This window comes from Drosophila santomea, chromosome X, assembly GCF_016746245.2.
Source record: "Drosophila santomea strain STO CAGO 1482 chromosome X, Prin_Dsan_1.1, whole genome shotgun sequence".
Classification (NCBI taxonomy): domain Eukaryota; kingdom Metazoa; phylum Arthropoda; class Insecta; order Diptera; family Drosophilidae; genus Drosophila; species Drosophila santomea.
Window position 1 is genome coordinate 8,790,661 of NC_053021.2, and position 18,077 is coordinate 8,808,737.

The window sequence follows — 18,077 nt, forward strand, 5'->3', positions numbered from 1 at the left end:
AGTTCTTCTATTCACTTGCGATCGGAACTCAGAATCCCTACGGTTATAGTGCAAACTAATACATTTGGAGGAAGACTAGAAATATGTTGACAAGTCTTACATATACTTATTTTTGGTTTTAAAATGCGTAAAGATAATGAAAGAAATGCACAGCATATTAATATTAATTAAAACATCCACATTTTTCACATTTCAGCGTTCCACGAGCATCGCTTAGTCATCGCTGTTCGTTTGACGCGCACACGAAATACTGGAATTGCTGGCGTCTGGTCACACTGCACCGATTGCACCCAGTGTCATGTGCGTGCATGTGTGTGCGTGTGTGTGTGAGTGTTAGTGTGTCGTATGAATTGTGGCGACCAAGTGAACAAATAAAAATAAATAAATAAATGCACATTGCGACCGACGTTGCGTGTGTGCAGACGCCAGATGGTGCAGTTGGATGACCCCAGCAGATGACCCCAACAACGAGTGTCCCCGCTCGAACCGCATTCAACATTCGACATTCGAAATCAAAAACCCAAAGACAACAAAAACACCAGCCGCAGCGACAGCGGCAGCAGCAGCAGCAACAACAACAACAGCAGCAGCAACGGCGATCGCTCGCACACACACGCACACACAGGTAGTAATCCGAACGGTAAGTTGTGTTTCACTGATAAAAACTTATCACCCCCACCAAAAAAAGAAAAAACAAAAAAAAAAAGTAGAAGGAAAAGGAAAAGATTCCGATAATTCTAATTTGATTTTCCATTCAAACCATTTGTTGCTCCATTCGCCGTTCATTTGCTCCATATTCTCTCTTTCTGCTTGCATGGCACAGACAGCAGCGAAATAACGGTAAAGCTAGCGCCCCAGACAGGAAGTGGTGAATAATTGAATATTCCAGCGACGTACAGACTAACTAATGGCCACGGGCGGCGGCGGCGGCGGCCACGGAGGCAGCGGCGGCGGTGGATTGGGTGGACCGGGATCCGCCGGAAGTGCTGACCACCACAAGCGCAACACCTTCACCAGCTATGTGGCACCGCTACCGGGAGATTTGCGCGCCACAGCGGACACAAACGAATGGTGCCTGCCCAGCGATCTGAGGGACGTCCATCTGGCCAAGCCGCGTCTGCTGCAGGGCGAACAGATAGTGGCCTCGGCGCCGGCCTACATGTACTCACCCATCGATCCGATGGACAGCAGTGGTGGCAGTGGCTCCACGCTCACAGCCACAACGTCTGCGTCGGGCACACCAGCGGATTATCATCATAGGGAGGCCACCTTCGGACTGCTTAGTGTCACCAATTTCAAGCTGGCCTTTGTTCCGCTGCATGCGAAGCGTAATCATGCCAGCACAGCACCACTGGTGGATCTCTACCAGGAGAACGCCTATGTGGGCCGGAATGAGATCACGCTGAACAACATCGATCATATCTACACCATTGCCGAGCTGGGACGGGCTGCCAGTGCGCTGCAGGCGGCGCGCGGCATGGCCAGCCATGCGGGAATCAGCAGGCGCAAGAAACTGGAGCCCTTCAAGCAGCAGAACATAAGCGGTCGCATTGCCGCGCTGCACATTGTGTGCAAGAACTTTCGCCTGTTGAAGTTCGCCTTCCAGCAGCAGGACTCGAAGATGTTCGGTGCCAGTGATCAGGGCAAACTGATTGCCTCCGCATTGGTGCGTTTCGCCTATCCCATGCGGCATGACCTGAGCTTCGCCTATGCGCACCGTGAGCCGTACTATTCGACGCTGGGCGCATCGGGAACTAGTATGTATGCGACGAAGAATGATTGGGCCAGGGAGCTGATACGTTGCGGCGCCACCGAGTGGCAGGTGGTGAGCAGTGCCAGTGTTCAGCTGCTGCAGAATCCCCTCCAGGCGGGCAAGTACACTGTGCCGCCGCATTTCGTCATACCGAAGAGCTGCAGCGTGGATCGTTTCCTGGATCTGTCGCGCGCCTTCTGCGATTCACGAGCTGCCTTCTGGGTGTACAGCTATGGCAGCAGCGCTGCCCTGGTCAGATTAGCTGAACTGCAGCCGGCTGCGCAGCAGGACACCAAATCGGAGAATGTAATGCTGGAGCTGGTGCGCAAATGTGATGCGGGACGGCAGCTGAAGCTGCTGCAGCTAACGGATCGATTGCCGAGCATTCAGGATGTGCTGCGTGCCTATCAGAAGCTGAGGCGCCTGTGCACGCCGGAAACGCCGGAGAAGTTCATGCTGCAGGATGACAAGTACCTGGGTTTACTCGAAAAGACCAACTGGCTGTTCTATGTGTCGTTGTGCCTACGCTACGCTAGTGAAGCGGCTGCCACGCTGCGCAGCGCCGTTACCTGTGTCCTCCAGGAGTCCAATGGCCGTGATCTGTGCTGTGTGATCAGCAGTCTAACGCAATTGCTGCTCGATCCGCATTTCCGCACCATCGATGGCTTTCAGTCGCTGGTGCAGAAGGAGTGGGTAGCTTTGGAGCATCCGTTTCAGCGGCGCTTGGGTCATGTCTATCCTGCCCAGCCAGCCGGCGGCAATGCCGAGCTGCTGGACAGCGAACAGAGTCCAGTGTTCCTGCTCTTCCTCGACTGCGTGTGGCAGCTGCTGCAGCAGTTTCCCGACGAGTTCGAATTCACGCAGACGTACCTGACCACGCTGTGGGACTCGTGCTTCATGCCCATCTTCGATACCTTCCAGTTTGACACGCAGGCCCAGCGCCTGAAGGCGGTGCGCGATTCGCAGCTCGTCCAGCGTCCCGTTTGGGATTGGGGCGAACAGTTTTCGGACAAGGACAAGATGTTCTTCAGCAATCCGCTGTACCAGCGCCAAAGGGGCGATCTTGGCGTCCAGGCTGGCGCCGCGGCGCATCGCCGATCCCTGGCGGTGGGCAATAAGGGAACGCATGGTGCTGGTAGTGGACACACGCCTTCGCGCAACACCATCAATCCGCAGCTCTTTCCGACCGCTTCGTCAGTGCCTCAGGATCGTTACCTGCAGCCGGCCCACCGGATCTTCGATCTGCAGGTGTGGGATCAGTGCTACTACCGCTGGCTGCCCATTCTGGACATTCGCGGCGGCGGCCAGCCGCAGGTGGATCTCTTCCATCGCCTGCTGCTGAGCAACATAGCGAAGATACAGCGCTGCCTGGAGTATCAGAACTTTGACGATCTGCCCGATGCGTTCTACGAGTCCACCGGTGAATCGCGGCCCAATCGGCTCAAGGACGAGAAGCCGGACAAGGAGGATGAGGCCGAGTTCGTGGACGGTGTGGAGCGGCGCAGGAAGACGACAACAAAGGCCGCCACGCCCACCAATGGACTCACATCCGTCAACGGCAATCTGCAGCTATCGACGCTATCGTCGTTCTTTCCCTTCGGCAATCCCATCGCCGGGGATGCGCCGCTCCAGCTGTACGATATCCTGAGCAGCAGCAGCGAGCTGCTGATGGAGACCTCCTCCTTCCTGGACAAGTCGTCCATTGTCTGATCCACACAACCACACACACACACAACCACACACACTCGTTCCACTTGTTTACTTTCAACGCTGAACTTTCGAAGTATTACACACAAAAACAAAAAAAAAAGATAAAAACAAAAACAGAAAACATTTAAGAGGAAATTCCTTCACATATACATGGCATATCGCTTTTAACACCTTTGATTATTGTTAACTAATAAGCAAGTTATGGTATAAGTTTTTTTTTATTTCGTTTTACTACCACTAAACAGCATTGCATTGCTGCATGATCAACAGTAAAAGTAACATTGACTAAATAATAATAATAATAACAAACTTAACGACAAGCAATTGATGTGAAACGAATTCAAAACACAAATCCGCAAAAAACGAAGCGTACGAAAACACCAATTAAATCAATATGTATTATATTGTATGTAACTAAATATATCGATATGTATATTTAAATAAATCAAAAGTGTAAAATCAACAAAATGAGCGTTTAAGATTTCTAAATAATTAACCAATAATAAAACAGGGACTGCACAAGGGTTAACATGGCTTAAAGCTTCGATAAATAACTGTTTCATTCCCGATTATTTAGGAGTCCATTTTATGGTTATCCTGGTTTTGCAGTTATAATCATAGCAAATGGAAATTATGATAAACTTATATAGATGTTATTATTATAATTTGTTATTGGCACGAGAATATAGATTTAAAAGTCAGCGAAATGGGTAACACCAAAATATATTCAAGAACATTAAGGGCTATTTGATAAAAATCATAATTAATCATATAATTGAAGATCAGGATCGATATCAAATGGAGCCATCAAGTAATTCTAAGAATCAGGACCTAAAGCATGAAAAAATTGATGTTCAAGTTGAGCAGCTTCCAATAGCAGTAGAGGATCATGAGATCCTAGGGGAATACATTAAGATTGATCAGAAAATGCTTCCAACTGACAAACAGGATCTTGAGATGAAACAGCAGACTGAAATTCAGGAGCAAAGGGATCAACAGCAGGATGTGGGGAGCCAGTTGCCACCTAGGCATCTCAATGGTGCCGCCTCCCAATCGACTCAACTGCGTCCAAGTCGCGTGACGCCACCCATGCCGTCGGAGGAAACGATGCGCCACTCCATAGCCGACAACCTTATGGAGATCCTGGTAAATATGACTAAACCGCAGCATCGACAGCGCTGCTTTTCCCTCTTGCAGGTGGGCGATGCTCTGCAGGCACGCAGTCGCATCCTGGCCGTCCTGCAGCAAATCGACGAGAGGCGCACCACTCGCAGATGAATTCTTGTTACAGAGGGTCTATATCTACATCAAAGTTATTCCTTCTACAAAGTCTGGTATATCGTAATATGCCTTTGATTTAAATTACAATGCACTGCATTGTCGTTACGAGTTAAGCATTTAATAATAAAAACGTTGCGTGGCTAACATATTTAGGAAGGGGTTTGATCTTTGGGTGCTCTATTGAATCCGTCACTTGGCCTTGTCGTCCTGCTGTTTGGCCTCCTCCACATTCAGCAGCTCCGAAACGATGCCCACCTTCTTCAGCTCCTCGATAAGATCGCCACTTTGGTGCATCTGCAGCAGGATGTCGCAGCCGCCGACGAACTCACCATCGATGAACACCTGCGGAATGGTGGGCCAGTCGGTGTAGTCCTTGACTCCTGTTAGCGATTGGTTTGGGTTCGGATAAAAAGATTGAAGGCTAATACATATGTGAAGCGAACTCACCCTGTCGCAGGGACTCGTTTTGCAGCACATCGTGGGCATCGTACTGGACACCGTGCATCCGCATGATCTGCACCACCGCATTGCTGAAGCCACAACGCGGCGCCTGTGGATTGCCCTTCATGAAGACGACCACCTTGTTGGTGCGCACCAGCTTGTCCATCGTCGCCTTGTCCACCGCCGCGCCGGTTGCCGCATCCGCCGCAAAGAAGCGGCACAGAATGGAGCCCGATGTCGTGGTGGCGGATGCACTTGCTCCGCCGGTGAGGGCAGCGGGCATACGGTAGCTTGGACGCAACAGGCTCTGGCAAATTCGGTTCATTCTGACGGCGGCGACTTTCTCGGTGAAATAATAATATAACAATATTATCTAATAAAAACAAGTGCTGTTCAAGTGTCAGCTGAAATGTATCGATAGCTCGAGTGGCGACTGAACGGACTATCGATTACCCAACGGCTTTCGATTACAAACATTTCAAGAAACTTTGGAATATTTCAATACTTTAATATTTTATGTATTTATGTAAATTATATATATTTTATATATTATATAATGTAACTATATAATTACTATTACTATATCCAAACATAAGCCAAAATGATTCATTCATTAATATAGATTTTAACAAAATCAATGTTATCAAGGCATAAAATTAAAATACATTTATTTTACAATACTAATGCCGAAACCTACTCAATCTAACTAGTGCAGTGTCGTATAGGATCTTTGGAGCTCCCCAGGATTACTGGATGGCGCGGCCTGAGGCTCAGTTCGTCCTGTTCCCGTGCCAGGACCAATCATATTCTCCATCCGCTGGCTAGTTTCCCGCATGACGCCACCGAAGTCGGGTAAATCCGGCAGATCGAGTGCCAGATGGGCGGAGAATCGCTTGTAGACGGAAGACTTGGTGCTGTCTTTCTTCACTTTCTTTCTGCTCTCCTCGTATTTCAGCTGCTGCTTGAGGAATATTGAAGCCTTGATCATTTCCTGTATGTTCTCGAATACACTTTCCGACTTTTCAATCGTTCGCAGGGCTCTGGTGGTTAAATAGATTTAGTTCAGATATACATACATATGGTAGTGAAACCTACTGAATGCCGTATTCCATGTCGTAGCAATGTCCCTGGAGATTATTTTGCAGCTGGTAGACTTCATCGCGTTTCTCGAAAATCGCTGGGGAAACCTTGCGAACGTGCTCTTGCACGCGGAAAAACGCCAGCGATGGATCGTTGGCGAATATGTGTATGTTCTCTGATATCTTCTCCGATGTTTTCTTCGTTTTAAATACCAATTCGCCGCCGCGGGACATTGTTAGATTCAGTTTTTAGTTTTCTTTCTTTTTATTTTAGTTTTGTTTACATCAAGACTCCAATTGGACCAGTTATCGATAACCTGATTGGGTATTCATGTTTGGTATTCTATACGGTATATATCGACTGGAAATGACTAGGGCTGCACACTACTATTGATTAAGTTATTGAGTGTGGATGTAAGTAAACCAATATTTTATAGCTTAGTGCATCATCTATTATTATATTAAATTCATTTATAATAATAATCATAATCGAATTGAATCTATGAGAACTTAAAATATCGTCAATAGCGGAACACTCAACACATCGATACCAATCGATAGTCTTACTCCTCGAAACTCCACGCATCGATGCGAACAGGCAATCGGCGTTTTTCCATCTCCAGCGCAAAGGGATTCGGTTCTAACGAACGGTAAAAATTTCGTCAATTGAAGCGTTTCAATTGAAAGTTAGAAATTATTTAATTGAACTGACGCGGTCAATTAAACTCGAAATATTTTTTGCATCTTTTTTTTACTGTGTCAGTGAGTGAATGAAAAACTAATTGGATAATCCAGTGGCAGAGCAACAACTATAAAAACGGAAAACAAACTGTGGGATGCTGATACAATTTTTTCCCGGCACGCATTTTAATGATTTATGAGTAATTCTAGAGCAATGCAAAGCCGGTTTTTTGCTAAACGTCTGCTATTGATGAGTTCTAGCGTTTAAACTATTGCTAATAAACATTTGGTACAGCAACAACAAAGCGGCAATAACAAACTTTGTTTATATAGCAACTCCAATCAGCCACCCCAATCAGAATGCACGCACACACTAAGGGTTAATTTTCCAGTGTGTATGCGTGCGTGTGTGTGTGCGGGTTATTGTGTATTGTGTTGTTGTTGTTGTGTGCTGAGAATTTATTCTGATTTTTCTCAGTGCAAAAATGATGAGCTCATTGATAAGACGCGCCCCATCTCTCGCGCTCCTTCTAGCACACGCTCCCTCTCTCTCACTCTCTCCCTCACACACACACACGCATACTGCTTACGTCATGCCGCACGTCCCCGCGCCCCCCTGCTCTAGTTTTATTCGCAACTTATTACTGTTCTATTCGAACTTTGATAAAGAACGGCGCACAAAAGTCCCCCAGCAGTGTCATAAAACTAATAAAAATCAGCAGCACAGTTTACATTTCTCAAGTGGCCGCCGCTTCACCCCGCCAAACTCCTCAAGTGACCATAATTCAGGCCCACACATTCCGATTCAATCGTTCAAATAAACTATAGAATGTATGTATATTTGTAATTATATGTACATATATTATACATATTGTACATTGTATATAGCAGATATTATATGCAGAACAAGTTGCCCCTCATTGCCAATTGTTGTTGTTGTTGTTCCCTAGAGACAGATAAAAAAGAAGCTTTTAATAAAAACGATATAAAACAAAAACAAAACTAAGAAAAAAGAACGAGAATAGCAATACGGGTACAACAAAAATCGGGAACAAAAATAAATAAAAACCAGAAAATTGCGCGTGTTTTGATGCTAATCTGGATAACTAATTCGTTGCATACTTTCGGGCGGCCCATTGAAAGCTTCTATCTTTTTTTTTAATTTATTTAGACAGAGCAAGAAAATATTAAAAAAAATAACTAGGCAATGCTTATAAAATGCCAAAAGTAACAGCACCTAGAAATTTAGTTAAATAACAATTATTAAAAAGCGGTGTAAAATTGCTAGAAATAGATACAAGTTTTTTTTTCGGTGTGCTAATTATACATTCGTGTGTGCGCTCTTGTTTCCCATTTTGCGGCAGAACTTTTCAGCGGAGCTTTCGGCAAAAGGAGTAATTGCAAACAAATAAAATACAAATAGAGAACAACAAGTAGAAGACGACGACGACGACGACGACTCAACGATGGGCAACATACACACGACGGGTCCCAATGAGGCGTTAATTGTTTCAGGTGAGTCGAAACGCTGCAAACCACCCAACCACCCAACCACCACCCACCCAGCCACACAGCTGGCAGCTTAACCCTTTCGCGTCATCACTGTTTGGCCCGAAACGCCTGTTGACTGAGTTTGAAATGCTGCAATTAGGAAACCGCATGTTGACAGGACATTGCGAATTCAGCCAGGCTTGCATACATATTTATATTTACATGTGACGTTCGACTTTGCTTTGATCTGCGATAGCGTTGCGCTCAGGATAATGACAGCACTGAGAGAAAAGTTTGCTACCTTCTATGCTAAAGCAGCTTTACAATCTAAATTTACATACAAACTTACAAAAAACTCAACCTGCCTGCAATCCATATATTTTATTACAAATAAATAAAAAATAAATGTGTTGATAACTTAGGCGCCTTTTGACATTTTCCCTTTCGCAAAAAGTCGTATTACCTGTCCAATAAATATATATATATATATATATAATATATTTTGTACTTTCATTTATTTTACACTGAATTTCGCTTTATTGCTTAGCGTGTAAATGCATTTAAATTGTTATGCACACATTAAAATATATCAAATGGGCACTTTGAGTTGGCGCTTTAAATTACTTGTAAGCAAATATATAAAAAATCGAAAATTATGAAAGTCTGCCAAGTGTCGTATTAATCATACAATAGTACAACCTTATCACTTTAAACCATTGGAAATGCTTGCTTATCATTCTGATAGCCTTACTCAATTGAAATGAAATGCATTCAGATAAAGATCACATTTGCTACATTGTTTTTTCCGGTGCAATGTCGGGTATCTATTGTGCAGCTCTGAGGGCAGAAAACTCCCCGATGCATATTGAATTTTGCACACACAACAACGGGAACAACAACAAGCCCAGGACAGTGATAACCACTTGTATGCAACCACCCACCATCACCCACCACACCGCCCACCACCCCCAGCATCCCGAGCGAATGAGGGAAACCACCCGGTGGTGTGTTTTGTATTCTCCGTTTTTGTATGTTGCCATTTTTCTGAGCCTAGCCAAACTTTTTCAACCCCCGTGCGGTTGTGCGGGCATGGGTTAATGCACTCTGTCCAACCCCCAGGGGCACCCCACCCCACCCCCCATTCCCCCCTTCCCCTGCGAGTTGGCAACCCCAAAAACAAGAAACCCAATTGCAACTCGCTCGTCTTGTTAAGGTAATTCCATTTAATTAACTTGCCAAGTCAAACAATAACTGCCGCCAAATAGACGAGTTTACTCTGCACTTTCGCTGCCCATTTTGCAACATGAAATAATTAATGAAATAATACACTTAACCGGGTATCGATAATCCCTTAATGTTCATCACTCCTCTCCCACTGGATGCTTCATACTCGCAAATCATAATCGATTTGGTCACGCATATGAAATTTAATGATTTTGGGCACGCAGTTTGTTGAATATTTCATTTCTATTTATGTTTAATTGCATAATTATTCCTGAACCCTATGGTTTACTAATACTACATACATTGGGTAAAAAGAAGTGTAAAGGTAAGAATCCGATAATGGATTCTCTATGGCGTTTGCTTAGTTTTTATTGCCGACTCCAGTTTAGATCAACTCCCAGTCGAATCGTATCATATCCGCCGCCTTCTCCCCAATCATGAAGGCCGCTGCATTCGTGTGGGCGGTGGGCGGGAATGGGATGATGCTGGTGTCCACCACCCGGAGTTTCCTCACGCCGTGCACCTTCAGCTGATGATTGACCACGGTGGTGGGGTCACTCTCGGCGCCCATGCGACAGGTGGCCACCTGGTGGTGCAGTGTGTAGGATAGGGTTCGTATGGAGCAGCGCCAGTAATCATCCGAGGCGAATTGGTGAGCCTCACATCCTGGCACCGTTCGCTTGAGCAATCTAGCGCCAATTCGCTGCATCGCTGGCATTTGCATGATCCTTAGACTGGCTTTAATGCCGTCCAGCAGGTACTCCACATCCTCCTCGGCCACAAAGTATTTGGGATCGATTTTGGGCCAGCCCAATGGATTGCGATCCTTCAACCAGAGGCGGCCCACTGACTGCGGATGGAACTGCATGACCAGCATCGTAAAGTGATCCTGTTGCGCCTGCGCCAGTTCCCTGTACATCTTGTCGTATATTTCGTCCTTGAAATTGGCACCCAGTTTCAGGCCAGTGCCTTCGTCACTAGCCAAACTGCCAGTGACCATGATCAACTCGACATCAGGCCAATCCCTGGGCAAACTCGATCGCTGCGTCTTCAAGAATGCCAAGGCTTCCACTCCGCCAATGGAACTCAAGCGCGTGGCTGGGTTTCCGGCCAGGAGATATGATATCACCTCGGCTGGCGTGACCCTCGATGTGAAGGTCGTTTGGCCCGTGGTGTTGGTCACGAAGGTGGGTCCAAAGTGGCACATGTGATCGAACATTCGCTTACCCACGGGCAGTGCCTTGATCAGGGGCACTCCAATGGCCTTGAGGTTATCCTCTGGCCCAATCCCCGAGAGCATCAGCAACTGCGGTGAGTTGAAGGTGCCCGCCGATAGGATAACCTCCTTTCTGGCCTTAAAGGTGTAGGCCTTGTTTTTGTAGTGAAACTCCACGCCGTAGGCCGATTTCGTTGCCTCATCGATCAGAATGCGTGTCACTCGGGAAAAGGTGAATATCTGCAGGTTGGCGCGCAGATCCCTCACTGGTTTTATGTACGCCGAGTACGCAGAGTGCCGGCGTCCATTCAGCGTGGTGGCCTGCACATAGGACACTCCCAGCTGCGACTCTCCATTGTAGTCCGTGCGCGGCAGACCCGATTCCACCGACGCCTCCACGAATGCATCCACCAACTGCGATCGAAAGCGCACATATTCCACACTCAAGGGACCACTGTGATTGTGATATGGCGATTGCTCCAATCCCTGCAGCTGCGCATGCTCACTCCGCAGAAAGTAGGGTAACACCTCGTCGTAACTCCAGCCTGGGTTTCCAGCTGCCGCCCAGGCATCAAAGTCCCTGCGATTGCCCCGATTGTAGATCATATAGTTGATGGAGCTGGTGCCACCCAGAATTTTGCCCCGCGGCAGAGCGCACTCATTGTTGTTCATGCCGTGGCAGGATAGCTTCTGTGGCACCGACCTGTAGCCCCAGTTGGAGGATGTCTGCTGCAGATAGCCGGCCACCACTGGCGTCAGATGCGCTATGTTCTCCACTCCTCCAGCTTCGATGAGGGCCACCGACAACTGGGGATTCTCCGAGAGGCGGGCCGCCAATGAGCAACCCGCTGCTCCGGCTCCAATCACAATAAAGTCATAGGTGGATAGATCCCTGGGTACTGCAAAGGGGATAACCAAACTGAAGAGTTATATAAATGTAAGAACCAGAAGCTTAGACTCTAGTTACCATTCGGTCGCGTGGCCTGCTCGATGAGATTGACCAATCCCACCTGGTTGAGCTGGTCCAGCACCAGTCGGTTGACATCGCCACGAGAAACGGCCGCGAGAATGAGCAACTGCAGCAGCAGGAAGAGCTGTGAGCACTGTGTGGACTGCATTTGGCTAATGCTGGGCAAATGAGCTGCCATCGCCTGGAGGGAGTTGCTTTTAAGCCACATGGCTCCTGGACTGGATGGCACTGGCACTGGCAGTGAGTGAGGTGACTCAGGTGCCATAATCGCGCTCCATACACGTCGGTGGGTTGCCTTTTGTTGTTGTGACGCTCTCAGTGGCTGTTAATCCAGCGCCAACGTCGCCAAATGAGGCCCCACCCACCCCGTGTGCCATATAAGCCGCATACCCTGCAATTTGGCGCAGGGCGTTTGGGATTCTGGATTCTGTAGATGCACCTAAAAATGAACTAAAAACTGCAGTGAAGTCCAGGAAGAAACATGCATAAAGACCACATTAAGTAGCGCTTAAAAAATAAATTAACATGGAATAAACTAGCAAGCAATGAAGACCAAACATCAAATAAACTTAGAAATAGGATACAAATAGAAATCCAATTGAGCATTAAACTAAGCAAAACTCCAAAGACAAACTCAAGATAGGAGCAACAAAAACCAAATTGCAAGACGAACAGAAATAGTAAGCAAATAAAAACAAAGCCAAGTTGGCCAGAACTGGCTAATGCAATTAAAACAAACCTAAATAAAATTAGCACCAATTAGCAGTAAACAAAAATAAATAGTGAAAATCGCAGAGTTTAGCTGGAAGCATCAAAACATAGTTGAGTTGCTAAAGTCATTAAGATAAACTTGGCTTGATCCAGTTTCAAATCAGTTGGTTCTTCTTGAGTGGTTAAAATGTACACGTAGAAAAATTACTGTGAAATCAAGCAAATATGCAATACTATAGGCTTATAAAAAGGCTTATAAGAAAATATACAAAAGGTGTTTATAAGTATGCAATTAAAACTAAATCTTAGTATTTCAAACTCTCGGCAGGATTTCCACAAAACCATCGACAAATATCCATATGAAAGCTAACAACTATAGGGTATCCAGAACTTGGTAGACTTATTTCCTGCTTTGGCGAAATGTGAAGGGAGAAAGACAAGATTCTCACTTTTTAAGTGTCGTCTGCCATTTGCGGGTTCATTTAACTTTGACGCGTGTTCTCCCAGCGTTGGGCCCCCAAATGCACTTCAAGTTGATATGTATGTAAAATACATGAATATCGTATATACACTCGTACATACATTATCGATGAGGCATCTATTAGTATTATTATACCCGTTACTCGTAGAGTAAAAGGGTATACTAGATTCGTTGAAAAGTATGTAACAGGCAGAAGGAAGCGTTTCCGACCATATAAAGTATATATATTTTTGATCAGGATCAATAGCCGAGTCGATCTGGCCATGTCCGTCTGTCCGTCCGTCTGTCCGTCTGTCCGTCTGTCCGTCTGTCCGTCTGTCCGTCCGTATGAACGTCGAGATCTCAGGAACTACAAAAGCTAGAAAGTTGAGATTAAGCATACAGACTCCAGAGACATAGAAGCAGCGCAAGTTTGTCGATTCATGTTGCCACGCCCACTCTAACGCCCACAAACCGCACAAAACTGCCACGCCCACACTTTTGAAAAATGTTTTGAAATTTTTTCATTTTTGTATTAGTCTTGTCATTTTCTATCGATTTACCAAAAAACTTTTTGCCACGCCCACTCTAACGCCCTCAAACCGCCCAAAGCTGCTACGCCCACACTTTTGAAAAATGTTTTGATATTTTTTCATTTTTATATTGGTCTTGTAAATTTCTATCGATTTGCCAAAAAAATTTCTGCCACGCCCACTATAACGCCTACAAACCGCCAAAAATTGTGTTTAAGACTCTCCTTCTCCCTTCCACTAGCTGAGTAACGGGTATCAGATAGTCGGGGAACTCGACTATAGCGTTCTCTCTTGTTTTTTTTTATTTTCGGCCAGACTGCCGAGGCATTGAACTTGGAGTGCGTAAACCCGTTTTTGGGATGCCTCGTTTGGCCCGATTTGGATTCGGATCAGTTCGAGACCGGAACGAATTGGTGGGAACTTATTAAGCTAGGTCATGACGTGGTCCAAATTGGATTGACCCGCAGCGTTCTGAAGAGCCCGTTTCGGCGCTACACTCAGCGAATTTGTGTGGCAATTGGTTTTACAAGTCAATTATAATGATTTCCGTAGATTTTTATTTCAAAAAAAAAATGTTAGTAATGTTATGAATTTGAAATAAAGATTTAAATTATATGATGCCTTTTACAAGTCCTATGAAAATTAGATTACTTATGTATGAAACCCAAAAATCATTTAAATTATTATAGAATTGTCAAATGCTTTTAACGTGCGCCGTTTTGACCCGTTGGCTTTCTTTCAAACTTTCCTCTCGCATTTTATTAACCCCTTTACATAAATCGCCGATGTTTCTGTTGATGATCGTCATCTGCCGTTAATCAACTCCATTCGGATCGTATCATATCCGCCGCCTTCTCCCCAATCATGAAGGCCGCTGCATTCGTGTGGGCGGTGGGCGGGAATGGGATGATGCTGGTGTCCACCACCCGGAGTTTCCTCATTCCGTGCACCTGCAGCTGAGGATTGACCACGGTGGTGGGGTCACTCTCGGCGCCCATGCGACAGGTGGCCACCTGGTGGTGCAGTGTGTAGGATAGGGTTCGTATGGAGCAGCGCCAGTAATCATCCGTGGCGAACTCGTAGCTCTCACAACCTGGCACCGGCTTGTCCAGGAGTCTGGTGCCAACCGCCTGCATGGCCGGCATCTGGGAGATGCGGATGGCCTCCTTAATGCCCTCCAGTAAGTTCTCCACATCCGCCGCAGCCGAGAAGTACTTGGGATCGATGCGTGGCCACTCGAGGGGATTGCGATTGTGCAGCCACAGGCGACCCACGGAGGCGGGCTTGAAGTGCATGATGAGGAAGCTGAAGTGATCCTGCTGCGTCAGCGTCAGATCCTTGTACATTTTCTCGTATATCTCCGGCTTGAAGTTGGCTCCCTTGGCCAGGGCAGTGCCATCATCGCTGGCCAAGCTGCCGGCCACCTGGATGAGTTCCACATCGGGTTGGCTGGCCGGACTCTTGCCCGATGGCACCTTGATGAAGGTGAGCGTCTCCACGCCGCCGATGCTGGAGAGGATGGTATCTGCCCGGCCCAGTAGAAACTCCTTGACCACCGGTGCGCCCAATTGGGCGGCGAATAGAGTTTGGCCCGTGGTGTTGGTCACAAAGGTGGGTCCAAAGTGGCACATGTGATCGAACATTCGCTTACCCACGGGCAGTGCCTTGATTAGGGGCACTCCAATGGCCTTGAGGTTATCCTCTGGCCCAATCCCCGAGAGCATCAGCAACTGTGGAGAGTTGAAGGCACCCGCCGATAGTATGACCTCCTTGCGGGCTTTCACCTTGAAGCTTCTGCCCTGATGGGTCAACTCCACGCCGTAGGCGGACTTGGTGGCTGCATCTATCAGGACACGGGTGACTCTGGCCAGTGTTAGGATGTGCAGATTGCGACGCCTGGATCGTATGGGTTCTATGTAGGCACGGAAGGCACTGTGCCTTCTGCCCTTCAGTGTGGTGGCCTGCACATAGGAAACGCCCAGTTGCGATTCACCATTGTAGTCCGTTCGCGGATGACCCGCCTCCTGGGCAGCTCGAATGTAGGCATGCGCCAGTCGCGAGCGGTAACGCACATCCTCCACACTCAAGGGACCACTGCGATTGTGATATGGCGATTGCTCCAATCCCTGCAGCTGCGCATGCTCACTCCGCAGAAAGTAGGGTAAGATGTCGTCGTAACTCCAGCCTGGGTTTCCAGCTGCCGCCCAGGCATCGAAGTCCCTGCGATTGCCCCGATTGTAGATCATATAGTTGATGGAGCTGGTGCCACCCAGCACCTTGCCACGCGGCAGGGCACACTTGTTGTCGGGCATGCCACGACAGGCATGGCGTTGTGGCGTCGAGTTGTAGCCCCAATTGGAGGCCGTGGACTGCAGATGGGCCGCCAGCAGTGGCACCTGATGCACTATGTTCTCCACGCCACCGGCCTCGATGAGGAACACACTCCAGTTGGGATTCTCCGAGAGACGAGCGGCCAGTGTACAGCCAGCTGCTCCGCCTCCAACTACAATGAAGTCATAGTTCCTTTGCGGCACTGCAAGAAGATTTGAAATAAATGAATATAAGAGGGGAAATTTCTTAAGTAAATCCATACCATCGCTGAAGAATGGCACATTGACGACATTTCCCAAGCCCAGTCGCCGCAGCTCGTCCAGTTGGGTGCTCCTTTGGGAGTGGATGAGCGGGATCAGTGGACTGAGGAGCAGACACAGAAGCTGGGACAGCAGCAGCTTCTCCATGGTTGCGATGGCCGGTAACTGAACTCTGTGGCTACCGAGCGTTGGGTGAAATTGGACTTCTACCTCCGTTTGGCGGCACCTCTGCCAACGCACAGTGGAACAGGGTGGGTGAAAGTCTAAACAAAATAAAAACCAAATATGTGGATTGTTTGGTATTTAATTCTTAATTTTATTTAATTTTACTTGTGAGCACTGGGCGTGCAGAGTTAGTTAGTGCATATTCTGCAAACATAAGATTTTTTATTTTATATATAATTGAAACATGCTCCACTGTGGATTACCTTGCCGGTTTGGTTCTCCCTCATTGATCTCTATGCCCCCTCTCTTTCCCCCCCTCTCTATGCCCCTCTCTTTCCACCCTCTCTATGCCCCCTCTCTTTCGCACCGCCTTTCTCCGCACCTCTGTGGTTTTTTTTTCTTCGCTGATGAGATAAGTTGGTTGACTTTATGGCCAGGTTTGTAGGGTCGAAACAGGCTGAGATTGTCTCAGAATTTTTATTGCCACTTGCTAATTTGCGCTTTCTGCTTGCTCATCACCACGGTCCTGCCTCTCTTTCATTTGCGGTACCTCCGTCTCTTTTCTAATGCAGGCAACAAAAAAACGAATTAGTTAAGTTTAGATTTAATAAAGATTAGGTTTATGGTATATTTTGTTCAGCAATTATTAATTCGTTTCTCTTTGAATTTATGTATTGTAATATTTACATTTACATTTACACATACAAATTAGTTATACATTTTTTTCTCTCTGTATTTCTTCTGCATCTGCATTCTGCTTATTTTATTTGTATGCCGCTGGACTGTCAGTTAAATCTTTGAAGATTGAAGCACCAGCGGCTCGGGCACTCGAGGGTTAATATATGTATTCCAAGCCACCCCATTGCGTATTATAATCAAGAAAAACACAAAAAAAAAAAAAAATACAAAACCAAAGCCGATTAAACGACTTTAGGTCTAGCCAAAAAACAAAAAGAGAAAACAAAGCGAGAGAAATAAAAAAGTATAAAAGGGATAAAGGGGTGGCTCAGTGCAGTTGGGCTCAACCCCAGCATATGGATGCAGTTCCTCCAGTGCCACAAAAAAAAGTCATTGGATGCCCTAACCAAATCGCAGCAACCGAAAAGGGGAACATGACTGGGATTTCACAGAGGACATGGAACTGAAATTTGGAGGAAGGGCCATGTTTTGGTCATGGCAATTGCATTCAAAATTTATCTCCTTTGTGTTTGCCTTTTTTTTTAGCGATTCAAACCGCCCCCTCGATTCATGAATATTTCAATTTGTGTTAATGAAAAGTCTGGCGTAACCTTAGTGACTTTTTTTGTGTGAAAGGAAAGGAAAGCGAAATGCTTTTCCACTGCCTGAGTTTTCCTATCCACGTAGTTAAAAATATGCTTTTGTTAGATTTTGAATCACAAGCCGGCTTTGAAAATCCATCTAAAATATAAAATCCAAGAGCTTTAAGCTAAGCTCAAAGCTTCTCGCTTCGATTTGAATTGAATTTTAATGTAGTCTACCCTTGGGATGTTCAATGATATACTTATCCTAAGGCAATTATTCTCAATTTTCGACTGATTTATACACACTCCACATACATAAATAATTCTAAGGTCACATCGATGCAAATTATACCAAGATCAATCCAAAGACTAAGCATCAAATGTTGCTTAAGCAAAACACCTAACAAAACTCACACCGGCTTGTTCGTTGAATAAAAACAACAAAAAAAAAAACGAGAGTAAGGCAAAAAAAATATCATTTCCGCAACAATAAAAAAATAAAATGATTG

At 46.3% G+C, this 18,077-nt stretch overlaps 7 protein-coding genes across 11 annotated transcripts in view; 3 read left to right on the plus strand and 4 right to left on the minus strand.

Annotated features, from left to right (window-relative positions):
• Positions 1 to 204: 204 nt before the first annotated feature.
• On the plus strand, positions 205 to 3,552 carry LOC120455922 (myotubularin-related protein 10-B). Of its 3 annotated transcripts, XM_039642447.2 has the most exons (3): positions 205 to 640; positions 824 to 840; positions 890 to 3,552. In XM_039642447.2, exon 3 carries the CDS (start codon positions 908 to 910, stop codon positions 3,461 to 3,463), a length of 2,556 nt encoding a protein of 851 aa, XP_039498381.1. In that variant the 5' UTR covers positions 205 to 640; positions 824 to 840; positions 890 to 907; the 3' UTR covers positions 3,464 to 3,552. The 3 variants fall into 3 exon arrangements, with proteins under 3 accessions (XP_039498381.1, XP_039498378.1, XP_039498380.1); XM_039642444.2 differs by having other exon boundaries at positions 206 to 640; positions 824 to 3,552; XM_039642446.2 differs by having other exon boundaries at positions 206 to 625; positions 824 to 3,552.
• Positions 3,553 to 4,019: 467 nt separating this feature from the next.
• LOC120455925 lies at positions 4,020 to 4,741 on the plus strand. The gene has a single exon (XM_039642452.2). The coding sequence runs from the start codon at positions 4,262 to 4,264 to the stop codon at positions 4,739 to 4,741; it is 480 nt and encodes a 159-aa protein (XP_039498386.1). The 5' UTR covers positions 4,020 to 4,261.
• Positions 4,742 to 4,819: 78 nt separating this feature from the next.
• LOC120455924 (glutaredoxin-related protein 5, mitochondrial) lies at positions 4,820 to 5,603 on the minus strand. The gene is made up of 2 exons (XM_039642451.2): positions 5,192 to 5,603; positions 4,820 to 5,124 (listed from the first exon to the last, which is right to left on the minus strand). Exons 1-2 carry the CDS (start codon positions 5,508 to 5,510, stop codon positions 4,934 to 4,936), a joined length of 510 nt encoding a protein of 169 aa, XP_039498385.1. The 5' UTR covers positions 5,511 to 5,603; the 3' UTR covers positions 4,820 to 4,933.
• Positions 5,604 to 5,836: 233 nt separating this feature from the next.
• Positions 5,837 to 6,576, minus strand: LOC120455746 (BLOC-1-related complex subunit 8 homolog). The gene is made up of 2 exons (XM_039642168.2): positions 6,281 to 6,576; positions 5,837 to 6,225 (listed from the first exon to the last, which is right to left on the minus strand). Exons 1-2 carry the CDS (start codon positions 6,496 to 6,498, stop codon positions 5,892 to 5,894), a joined length of 552 nt encoding a protein of 183 aa, XP_039498102.1. The 5' UTR covers positions 6,499 to 6,576; the 3' UTR covers positions 5,837 to 5,891.
• A 267-nt stretch (positions 6,577 to 6,843) lies between these two features.
• Positions 6,844 to 18,077, plus strand: part of LOC120455828 (flotillin-2) — an 89,707-nt gene continuing 78,473 nt past the window's right edge. The window contains exons 1-2 of one of the 3 annotated variants that reach the window (XM_039642293.2): positions 6,844 to 6,914; positions 8,310 to 8,460. In XM_039642293.2, the coding sequence (XP_039498227.1) occupies positions 8,412 to 8,460 (49 nt within the window). In that variant the 5' untranslated portion in view covers positions 6,844 to 6,914; positions 8,310 to 8,411. Of the gene's footprint in view, positions 7,027 to 8,309; positions 8,461 to 18,077 lie in introns of those variants that run through there. The other 2 variants (XM_039642294.2, XM_044006581.1) reach the window with 2 other exon arrangements.
• LOC120455823 (glucose dehydrogenase [FAD, quinone]) lies at positions 10,046 to 12,021 on the minus strand. The gene is made up of 2 exons (XM_039642287.1): positions 11,844 to 12,021; positions 10,046 to 11,775 (listed from the first exon to the last, which is right to left on the minus strand). Exons 1-2 carry the CDS (start codon positions 11,992 to 11,994, stop codon positions 10,046 to 10,048), a joined length of 1,881 nt encoding a protein of 626 aa, XP_039498221.1. The 5' UTR covers positions 11,995 to 12,021.
• Positions 14,196 to 16,375, minus strand: LOC120455827 (glucose dehydrogenase [FAD, quinone]). The gene is made up of 2 exons (XM_039642292.1): positions 16,144 to 16,375; positions 14,196 to 16,083 (listed from the first exon to the last, which is right to left on the minus strand). Exons 1-2 carry the CDS (start codon positions 16,286 to 16,288, stop codon positions 14,369 to 14,371), a joined length of 1,860 nt encoding a protein of 619 aa, XP_039498226.1. The 5' UTR covers positions 16,289 to 16,375; the 3' UTR covers positions 14,196 to 14,368.

What these genes read in the sequence shown, in the direction of transcription:
- LOC120455922 (XM_039642447.2), top strand. Translation starts at nt 908, where the DNA reads ATGGCCACGGGCGGCGGCGGCGGCGGCCACGGAGGCAGCGGCGGCGGT.
- LOC120455925 (XM_039642452.2), top strand. Translation starts at nt 4,262, where the DNA reads ATGGAGCCATCAAGTAATTCTAAGAATCAGGACCTAAAGCATGAAAAA.
- LOC120455924 (XM_039642451.2), bottom strand. Translation starts at nt 5,510, where the DNA reads ATGAACCGAATTTGCCAGAGCCTGTTGCGTCCAAGCTACCGTATGCCC. An exon ending in AAACGAGTCCCTGCGACAGG is followed by an intron (nt 5,125 to 5,191) that starts GTGAGTTCGCTT and finishes AATCGCTAACAG; the next exon opens with GAGTCAAGGACTACACCGAC.
- LOC120455746 (XM_039642168.2), bottom strand. Translation starts at nt 6,498, where the DNA reads ATGTCCCGCGGCGGCGAATTGGTATTTAAAACGAAGAAAACATCGGAG. An exon ending in GACATGGAATACGGCATTCA is followed by an intron (nt 6,226 to 6,280) that starts GTAGGTTTCACT and finishes TTTAACCACCAG; the next exon opens with AGCCCTGCGAACGATTGAAA.
- LOC120455823 (XM_039642287.1), bottom strand. Translation starts at nt 11,994, where the DNA reads ATGCAGTCCACACAGTGCTCACAGCTCTTCCTGCTGCTGCAGTTGCTC. An exon ending in GCAGGCCACGCGACCGAATG is followed by an intron (nt 11,776 to 11,843) that starts GTAACTAGAGTC and finishes TCCCCTTTGCAG; the next exon opens with TACCCAGGGATCTATCCACC.
- LOC120455827 (XM_039642292.1), bottom strand. Translation starts at nt 16,288, where the DNA reads ATGGAGAAGCTGCTGCTGTCCCAGCTTCTGTGTCTGCTCCTCAGTCCA. An exon ending in TGTGCCATTCTTCAGCGATG is followed by an intron (nt 16,084 to 16,143) that starts GTATGGATTTAC and finishes ATCTTCTTGCAG; the next exon opens with TGCCGCAAAGGAACTATGAC.